The sequence below is a fragment of the Zingiber officinale genome, chromosome 1A (genome assembly GCF_018446385.1).
Source record: "Zingiber officinale cultivar Zhangliang chromosome 1A, Zo_v1.1, whole genome shotgun sequence".
Lineage (NCBI taxonomy): Eukaryota > Viridiplantae > Streptophyta > Magnoliopsida > Zingiberales > Zingiberaceae > Zingiber > Zingiber officinale.
The window spans coordinates 8,690,304-8,699,417 of record NC_055987.1 but is presented as its reverse complement, the minus strand read 5'-3'; the positions used below and the strand labels follow the sequence as shown (position 1 = coordinate 8,699,417).

At 43.4% G+C, this 9,114-nt stretch overlaps 2 protein-coding genes across 2 annotated transcripts; both read left to right on the top strand.

The window, feature by feature from the left end:
- The first annotated feature begins 342 nt into the window (after positions 1-342).
- LOC122017283 (anthranilate synthase alpha subunit 1, chloroplastic-like) lies at positions 343-5,603 on the top strand. The gene is made up of 12 exons (XM_042574855.1): positions 343-681; positions 806-1,035; positions 1,125-1,315; positions 1,389-1,578; positions 2,606-2,757; positions 3,313-3,428; positions 3,524-3,770; positions 3,887-3,943; positions 4,264-4,416; positions 4,583-4,663; positions 4,881-4,967; positions 5,148-5,603. The coding sequence occupies exons 2-12, from the start codon at positions 846-848 to the stop codon at positions 5,472-5,474; spliced, it is 1,791 nt and encodes a 596-aa protein (XP_042430789.1). The 5' UTR covers positions 343-681; positions 806-845; the 3' UTR covers positions 5,475-5,603.
- A 1,250-nt stretch (positions 5,604-6,853) lies between these two features.
- LOC122017294 (probable pectate lyase 5) lies at positions 6,854-8,474 on the top strand. Its single transcript, XM_042574863.1, has 3 exons — positions 6,854-7,025; positions 7,104-7,844; positions 7,919-8,474. The coding sequence occupies exons 1-3, from the start codon at positions 6,883-6,885 to the stop codon at positions 8,277-8,279; spliced, it is 1,245 nt and encodes a 414-aa protein (XP_042430797.1). The 5' UTR covers positions 6,854-6,882; the 3' UTR covers positions 8,280-8,474.
- Positions 8,475-9,114: the final 640 nt, after the last annotated feature.

Genomic DNA, 9,114 nt, shown 5'->3' with positions numbered 1-9,114 from the left:
ATTCCATAACTATCAAAGTATATTTTTTTTTCAGAAATAATAAATTACCGTTATATAATTTATCATAACGTGCATAAAATGCATCGCGGTACTTTCCATGCAAATGATCATACAGTGGGAATGACGTCCTTGTAATTTACGTATTTAGGATTTTATTATTATTATTATTATTATTATTATTATTATTATTATTTATAATTAATTTATTTTTCTTCCCGATTGCGTAGACTAATTTTGGAGCTACACGAAGTAACCTGTTTTACAATTTATTACCTATTATAAGCAGAAAAGCGATGTGAGATGGACGGTCGAGATCATCCAGATTCCTCTTCCCTGCCGATTCCACGGGCCTCGTCTGCTCGCTGTTTGTGCGGCGGGCGTACTTCCACGAGAAGCGGAAACTACCGTTTTGTCGCGCAAACTCATCCCCCGTAAGGATTCGGTTGCTAGGAAAGCCGCCTTTCTGGTGAATCCGTCCCATATCCGGCAGTTGGGCCTCTGTGGGACCCGGCTCGCATTCCCTTCCCCGGCTCGGTTAGACTTTCCATTTGGGGCGCGTGTTTGGGCATTATAAAGGATACCGGCCATGGGAGACCCCGTGTGTTGCCCACGCATTCTTCGCTTTCCTTCATCTGTTCATCGTCCGCAAGATGGCGTTCTAAAGAGGAGCGAACACTAAAGGTGAAATCTTTCATGTGTTTATGTCCATCGGAGCAATTCAAGTATTAGCTTTCTTCGTGTTTCTTGCTCTTGCCGTATTTCTTCTCACGTCCATCGGAGTTCCCGCTTTCTTTGTATGTTGCAGCTATTCGTTGTTTGCTGGAGGCGCAGGAAGTTAATGTGCAATGGTAGCTGTCACCTTCTCGTTCTGCTCGCAGTTGCTGGGCCTACGCGGTCGCCACTTGACCCCACCGTTCCGGTTCCCTTCCGCCGTCGCCGCGTCCTGTCACAAAGGAATCCAATTTCGCATCATCTCTTCGTTAGCTCCCTCAACCAAACGCTCGGCCGTCTCACATTCCTCCTCGGAGGAAACAGGTACCCGCGCTCCACTTGCTACTAAGGGAGTGAGAGTTCAAAGTTATTTTACGCGAATAACCACTAAAGGTTTTTCTTTCTCCATCTAGTTGAAAAAGATGAGGCATTTAAGTTCGCGGAGGCTGCCAAAGTTGGCAATTTGGTGCCCCTTCACCGTTGCATTTTCAGTGACCAGCTGACACCGGTTGTGGCCTATCGTTGTCTTGTGAAGGAGGATGACTTTGAAGCACCAAGCTTTCTATTTGAGTCAGTGGAGCAAGGTTCCCGGGGGAATAATGTGGTCAGATTTGCTTCTTTACTGTTTTTATCAGTTGCCTTCTTCCTTCTTGTTATTAAACAATTTCTCTGATCAGGGACGTTATAGTGTTGTTGGAGCGCATCCAGCAATGGAGATTGTGGCCAGGGAGAACATGGTATCTGTTATGGATCATGAGGAAGAGCGAATGACAGAGGAGATTGTTGATGACCCCATGCAAATCCCCAAGAGTATCATGGAGGGTTGGAGCCCACAGACCATTGATGAATTTCCTGATGCTTTTTGTGGTATATTTTTTTCCCTATGATCAAGTATGTTTCTGCTGAAACATGTCTGTTCCATGTTGTCAATGTCCAGAAAATCTTGTTAAGAATACCCTTGTCGATTTGAGAGTTCTGGCTCATGTAAATAACAACAGCTGGTTGAAATTATAGTGTTTGCCCTTTCTATTCTGGTGATGATGAGAGCTAAATGGCACCTTCAGGACTCACTGGACATTGATTCAGAGTTTCAGAATTGTCAACTCCCACAGCCAAATGTTAAAATATTGACTCATCTGATGAGTGTAAAATTTTAGAAGTCCCAGTTCATTGTGTTAAAATATTTGTAGAGATTCAGATAATTTTTCACAAACCTGTTTCACAACGAACACCCCCATTTGGAGGATCAAAGACCAATTAGTTCAGACAGCATGGTATGGTAATCATCTCATGCGTATTAGAAACTGCTGAGATAAAATAGAAAATGAATTTATAGGAGAGATAGATGAAAGGGAAAATAGATTAAGGTGCATATCCGAATAGGAAAAGAGATGAGGGTCTACCTTTGATGTAAACTTCTGATTGTGACAAAAACTTTAACGTTTGATTCTCCTTCACTTATAAGAAAAGAAACATTTTTTTTCTTTTTTTTATTATGCAGATGCTTTCTTCAGAAGATTCTTTCAAGGACAGAAATTCAATTTAAACCAAAGACTTGTTCATTCCTTGTATTTGGGTTCACTTTGGTATTAATATCATTTTTAATCAAATGAAATACAACATTTGTTTGATGGATATCCAATCACCATGGATGATATGCCACATTTTGTATTGAGTTCTTTCCTAGAACTATGTTTTAACTAATCTCTATTGTACCACTTGTCTCTAAAGTCTAGCTCTTTGTTGGACCACAACTTTTTAGCAGTCTGAAGTTTGCATTCTATTTCTGCTTTACGTCTTGCTGATTTTCACATTAGAATTATGAGAGATGAATGTTAGTGTGCTGGAAAAGCATCTTGAATGTAGTTGCATGAGTGCATGTTGTTTTTTACAGGTGGATGGGTCGGCTACTTTTCCTATGATACCATGCGATATCTAGAGAAGAAAAAGCTTCCATTCTCAGGTTCTCCCAAGGATGATAGAAACCTTCCAGATATCCATTTAGGACTGTACAATGATGTTATAGTGTTTGACCATGTGGAAAAGGTACTTTTTTCAACCCAATAGCTTAGAATGAGCTTCACAATGCGTGCCTCTTGAATCCTTCACATGCATTATTATATATCAGTGTATCAGTGGATCCTTGTTATTTTTGTTATTACTGAATTAGAGGAGTTTTATTTTACATTTCTTCTTTTCCTGTTGCACTTTGCAGCTGCATTCTAGAAGCAAAAGTTGTGTCTCCTTCATCCACGATTTCCCTTTTTTTGGTTTAATAATTATATTCTTTGTTTTTGATTACCATAGATAACAGTTTGATGTTTTCGATATAGAATCAAGAATCAAAACGTTAGTTCCTTAACTGCATATCACAAACAGATTTAGTTTGCAATTACAAATACTGATTGATTTGTTAATCAATGGAAAAAGATCTTTTGGTGCAATTTTAAAGATATATGTTTGTTGAATCTCATCATACCTGAATATTGTGAACCACGTACCAAGTAGGATGTGTCTCTCTCCTCTTTTTTTGAATTAGCAGTTCCTAGTGCTTGTCCAAGTTCCAACTTTTTTCTGTTATTTGTATTAATTATGCTCCAGAAAGCACATGTAATTCATTGGGTAAGATTAGACCAATACTCCTCGATCGAGGAAGCCTATCAAGATGGGAAGAGTCATTTGGAAGCTTTTCTATCGAAGGTGCACACCGGGAAAGTGTGAGTAATTGTGTTAAATCTTTCTGGTGGATAAAATATCTTCTTTCACCTTTCTGGTTTGGTTTATACTCAATTTTTGCAGTTTCATATTTTAGGCCTAGGTTATCTGCTGGATCTATAAAAGTCCATACAAATACTTTTGGCCCTGCTTTAACAAAGTCATCAATGACAAATGAAGAATACAAGAAGGCAGTTTTGCAGGCAAAGGAACACATCTTTGCTGGCGATATTTTTCAGATTGTTTTGAGCCAGCGTTTTGAGCGGCGCACATATGCATCTCCATTTGAAGTATATCGCTCACTGAGAATTGTGAATCCAAGTCCATACATGGCCTACATACAGGTGTGCTATACTCTCATATTCAAACTGAATTTTAATTGCGAAAAGTATCTGCATTTGCATGCTTTGCGCGGTATTATGCTTCCTTTTTTGAACTTTTACAAAATATGTTTTTTCAGGCAAGAGGATGCGTTCTTGTAGCATCCAGCCCTGAAATTCTTACTCGTGTAAAGAAGGTATGCACCTAAAGTTACTCAATATACAGACTTGGTAGCTCACATTTGCTATGTTTGTTTATTTTTTTCTTTATTCTTTTTTCTTTCTCAATATTTGGTTAAGGGTATTTTTACTGTCAGATTAATATTCTTACTATTACTTTTACCTAGGAATCCATGTAATATGCACTTGGATCTTCACCATTTGAAAAATTCACCACATTAAATTTAAGCTGGGGGATCCTAGTTTTACTTCTATTTAGAATAATCTGTCTTATGCTCAGACGCTATTTCAATGATTTCGAAGAAAACCTGAACTTATTTATTTATTGATTTTGCAGAGGAAAATTATTAACCGACCTCTTGCTGGGACAATTAGAAGAGGAACAACAGAGGAGGAGGATAAATCAAATGAACAACAGCTACTAAGCGATGAAAAGCAGCGTGCAGAGCATATCATGCTTGTAGATTTGGGAAGAAATGATGTTGGAAGGGTATGTTCGGTTTAATAATAAGAAGTGAAATGTATGCCCCCTTCTTTGCTGAGGGTGATTTCTTATTCTTCTGATGAAGATCTATGGAAATGTGATTAACATGCTTTCTAGTTGAAGCATTTTTTAAAAAACCTTTTGCCATACTGAAACATGTTTATTGTAACAGGTATCAAAACCTGGATCGGTAAAGGTGGAAAAACTAATGAATATCGAGAGATACTCCCATGTGATGCACATCAGTTCGACGGTAAGGTGGCTTCTTATCAATTCAACCTCTTAGAAGAAGTTTTTTGTTTTGTGAATAACACATGGTTTTAGATGTAGTGGAAATTGATCATGATGCTTCATTAAATTTTAGTTCAACTTCATGTAAGAAGAAAAGTCTTGTGTTAAACGACACTTTTAGTTGAACTTCATTAAATTTTAGTGGAAAAACTAATGAGTATCGAAAGATACTTATGCAGGTAATTGGGGAGTTATATGATCATCTGACTTGCTGGGATGCTCTCCGAGCTGCATTGCCTGTCGGAACAGTCAGTGGAGCTCCAAAGGTTATTCTCTACATGTTACTGTCACGGAATGTGTTCTGTATAGCTGAGTAGACCATTCGATACACGGGCACCATATCAATCCAAACTAGACAGTAGATTGGAATTTTGAACAAAGCAATCAGTATCATCATTTATCTTGCTCATCCATTGTGCCTATAACATTGATTTGCTTTTACTCAGGTAAGAGCCATGGAGTTAATTGATCAATTGGAATTCACACGACGAGGACCGTACGGTGGTGGCTTTGGAGGAATCTCATTTACCGGCGACATGGACATTGCAATTGCTCTTCGGACCATATTATTCTTGACTGGGAGCCAGTACAACACTATGTACTCATACAAGGATCCCGAGAGGCGCCAAGAATGGGTGGCACACCTTCAAGCTGGAGCAGGCATTGTAGCAGACAGCAACCCTGATGATGAGCTGAAAGAATGCGAGAACAAAGCTGCAGCCCTTTCTCGCGCCATTGATCTCGCGGAGTCTACATTTGTCGAAAAATTGTAGGCTCGTAACAGAAGATTTACCAGATAACTCATTTCAGAATCATGTTCTATGCTTTGGTTTCCTCAGGGAAAGTTCAAAATCTCTCTTTGTAAGGACACTTCGACCTCAATAATTCACAACTAATTACTACTTACTGATTTTTCAAGTTACAGCCAAAGAAACTTCTGAAATAAAATCCCCCAGAGCAGTTTCTCTAGTCGACTTGAAGAACAGAATCATGGTAGTTTCGCTTGTGTAACAAGACTCCATGCAATTTAAAGAAGATAGAGTCAGTGATCAAGTAACCATCACACTCTCTCAATTCAAGTACATCAGATAGAAAAGAGGTTGTCAATGGCTCGGATCTTCTTGGTCGCAAGATCAACGGCCCATACGGCAGGCGGTTACCTGGCCAAGCCATGATTGGAATAGAGGGAAGGGGAAACTCTCACATGGGAGAACATGGCATGGCAAGACTTCTCATCTCATCAGTCACCACCACCCTAAGGAATGCTAAAGGGTGCTCACATGGCACGACTAAAGCCCACGTAAGCAGGATCGGTACTGCTCGGTACTATGACAAAACAGAGGTTTATGGCTGCTGAAACAAAATGTCCAGTGCCCCCACACCATGTGCACCAAACACTCCATTACTATCATGGGAAATAATAGTTGTGAGATCAACATGCCTTGAAGCCTAAATAGGCCTCTCCACTTGTAACCTAAAAGTCCTTAAAGATAGCCACCGACAATTCGGACCAATAGTAATGGTTTTTTGGGTGATCAGGATCCTTATTCTTTGGTTAGGTTCATATATATTTGCATAAACTTGTCATATAATTCTTGACTGGTATGAACAAGTATGAAATAGATGAAGGAACTCGAAGCTAAGTGAGACTGAGCAAAGTCACATGGATACAGAATCAAGAAGGCTTAAGACGTCCCCAAACTAAATCTGTGCAATTGTTTACTCCTTCTGGGTCTACCATCATGTGCTCTCCTCGTGGTGGATGCTGACTTTAAGCAAAGATAAGATACCAGTTCGAGTAACTGTGCCACAAGAACAGTAGGGTTTGTGTGTATGATGGTGCCACAAGAACAAACTGGCCTTGTGGATGGAATGGCAATACCTCATCTTGTGGTGTTCTTTAACTCTGCAGTCTGCACTGACGCTGGCCATGTGAGGATGCACTTGCACTGATAGGAGAAACGGTCGAGCTCGACTGAAAGGGAAAAGAAACAAAAACACTGCAATGCTAACTAACAATCCATGTAGGGATGATTCGATAATGCTGTGATGCTGCCATTTCACCAAGTTTAATAATAGAGCCATGTCTTTCTTTGTCTCTTCCCACATCATTCATTGCTAATGCCTTTAAATTCCTCATTACTTTCTCCCGTTTCCTCAATCATAACTAACATCGAGAAAATGGCAGCACTCATGGTGCTCTTCCTCCTCGCCTTGTTGTCCTGCAACGTTCTCTGCTCTTCTTCTCGCACTTTGCCTTCGAAATCAATTGCGGCGGCGGCGGCTGTTGAAGATCCTGAGTTAGTCGTACAAGAGGTGCAAAGGTGAGTTGTCCTGCTCTTATTTTAGTGTTCTTTTCGTGTATTTTGATTGATTCTGATTTGGAGTAAACTAAAATTTAGGAGTTTGAACATGTCGCGGCGGGAACTGGGGTACTTGTCGTGCAAGACCGGGAACCCGATCGACGACTGCTGGCGGTGCGATCCGGGGTGGGCCAAGAACCGGCAGCGGCTGGCGGACTGCGCGATTGGGTTCGGGAAGAACGCGATCGGCGGCCGCGATGGTGACATTTACGTGGTGACTGACAGCGGCGACGACGACCCTGTGAACCCCAAGCCGGGGACGCTGCGGTACGCGGTCATCCAAGAAGAGCCGCTCTGGATCGTCTTCGACCACGACATGACCATCAAGCTCAAGGAGGAGCTGCTGATGAACTCTTACAAGACCCTCGACGGCCGCGGCGCCAACGTGCACATCGCCGGCGGGCCCTGCATCACGGTGCAGTACGTTAGCAACGTCATCATCCACGGCCTCCACATCCACGACTGCAAGCAAGGCGGGAACGCGAACGTGCGCGACTCTCCGGGGCACTACGGATGGCGCACGCTGTCGGACGGCGACGGCGTGTCCATCTTCGCCGGCGCCCACGTGTGGGTCGACCACTGCACGATCTCCAGCTGCCGCGACGGGCTGGTGGACGCCATCCACGGATCCACCGCCATCACCGTCTCCAACAACTACTTCAGCCACCACGACAAGGTGATGCTGCTGGGGCACAGCGACGACCTCGCCGCCGACAAGAGCATGCAGGTCACCATCGCCTTCAACCACTTCGGCGAAGGCCTCGTGCAGAGGATGCCAAGGTCGCTTACCATTGCCGCAAAGATCATGCTCTGTTTTTCTGCTTAAGTGAGCTAATTTGGGGGGCGGATTGCAGGTGTCGCCATGGCTACTTTCACGTGGTGAACAACGACTACGTTCATTGGGAGATGTACGCGATCGGAGGGAGCGCGGCGCCGACAATAAACAGCCAAGGAAACAGGTTCCTCGCACCCAACGATCAGTTCGCCAAGGAGGTGACCAAGCGGGAGGAGGCGGCGGAGAGCGAGTGGAAGAAGTGGAATTGGAGGTCGGAAGGAGATCTGATGCTGAACGGAGCCTTCTTCACGCCGTCGGGGGCCGGAGCATCGTCGAGCTACGCGAAAGCGTCGAGCTTGAGCGCGCGGTCGTCGTCGGTGGTCGACGCGTTAACGGCGGCTGCCGGCGCGCTCACGTGCAAGAAAGGCTCCCGTTGTTGATTAATTAGTGGGAAGAAATTTGGATTGAGGAATATTTTTATATTTTTTATGTTTTACTGTGGGAACCACCTCGGCCTGAGAACCGAACTGAACCGAAGCGGTTGGGTTGAAGGGAACTCATGCGGTTCAAAGGCTCAAAGTGCTGATGTGTAACTATATACTATTTGAATCGAATCGAATCTTAGGTACTGAAAATATTATGATCCTCTCCGAAAGTCGAAAATATTATGATCCTCTCCGAAAATTGAAGAGACGGATGTTAAAAATATGGTGCTTTCATTGATCTCCGGTGGGCTTCGTTTTTGTCTACAACATAAGCAGTGTTAGTGCCGAGCCAGGGAAGGGGTCCCGACGATGACCCTTCGACGCTCAAGTCAGTCTCCGACGAAGCAAGTGTTGATACGGTCTGACCTGGCTGTTGTTTTGATGTTGACACTGATTTAAGTTTGTATCAGATATTAATTAAACTCAGATTGATTACTGATCAATGTTGATCAGGTGGAAGGGAAAAATCCAAGTATGGAAACTTGACACGCGAAGTCAGAGAGGGCTCGGTAGCTCGTTCTCCGGACTATGTCAGAGAGGGCTCGGTAGCTCGTTCTCTGGACCGGACGAGGTCAGAGAGGGCTCGGTAGCTCGTTCTCTGGACCGGACGAAGTCGGAGAGGGCTTGGTAGCTCGTTCTTCGGACTAGGTCAGAGAGGGCTCGGTAGCTCGTTCTCTGGACCGGACGAAGTCGGAGAGGGCTCGGTAGCTCGTTCTCCGGACTAGGTTAGAGAGAGCTTGGTAGCTCGTTCTCTGGACCGGACGAAGTCGAAGAGGGCTCGGTAGCTCGT

Coding starts and splice junctions, on each gene's coding strand:
- LOC122017283 (XM_042574855.1), top strand. CDS start 846: ATGGTAGCTGTCACCTTCTCGTTCTGCTCGCAGTTGCTGGGCCTACGC. Junction 1,579..2,605: donor ATTTCCTGATGCTTTTTGTG/GTATATTTTTTT, acceptor TGTTTTTTACAG/GTGGATGGGTCGGCTACTTT. Junction 3,771..3,886: donor CATACATGGCCTACATACAG/GTGTGCTATACT, acceptor ATGTTTTTTCAG/GCAAGAGGATGCGTTCTTGT.
- LOC122017294 (XM_042574863.1), top strand. CDS start 6,883: ATGGCAGCACTCATGGTGCTCTTCCTCCTCGCCTTGTTGTCCTGCAAC. Junction 7,026..7,103: donor GTCGTACAAGAGGTGCAAAG/GTGAGTTGTCCT, acceptor ACTAAAATTTAG/GAGTTTGAACATGTCGCGGC. Junction 7,845..7,918: donor CTCGTGCAGAGGATGCCAAG/GTCGCTTACCAT, acceptor GGCGGATTGCAG/GTGTCGCCATGGCTACTTTC.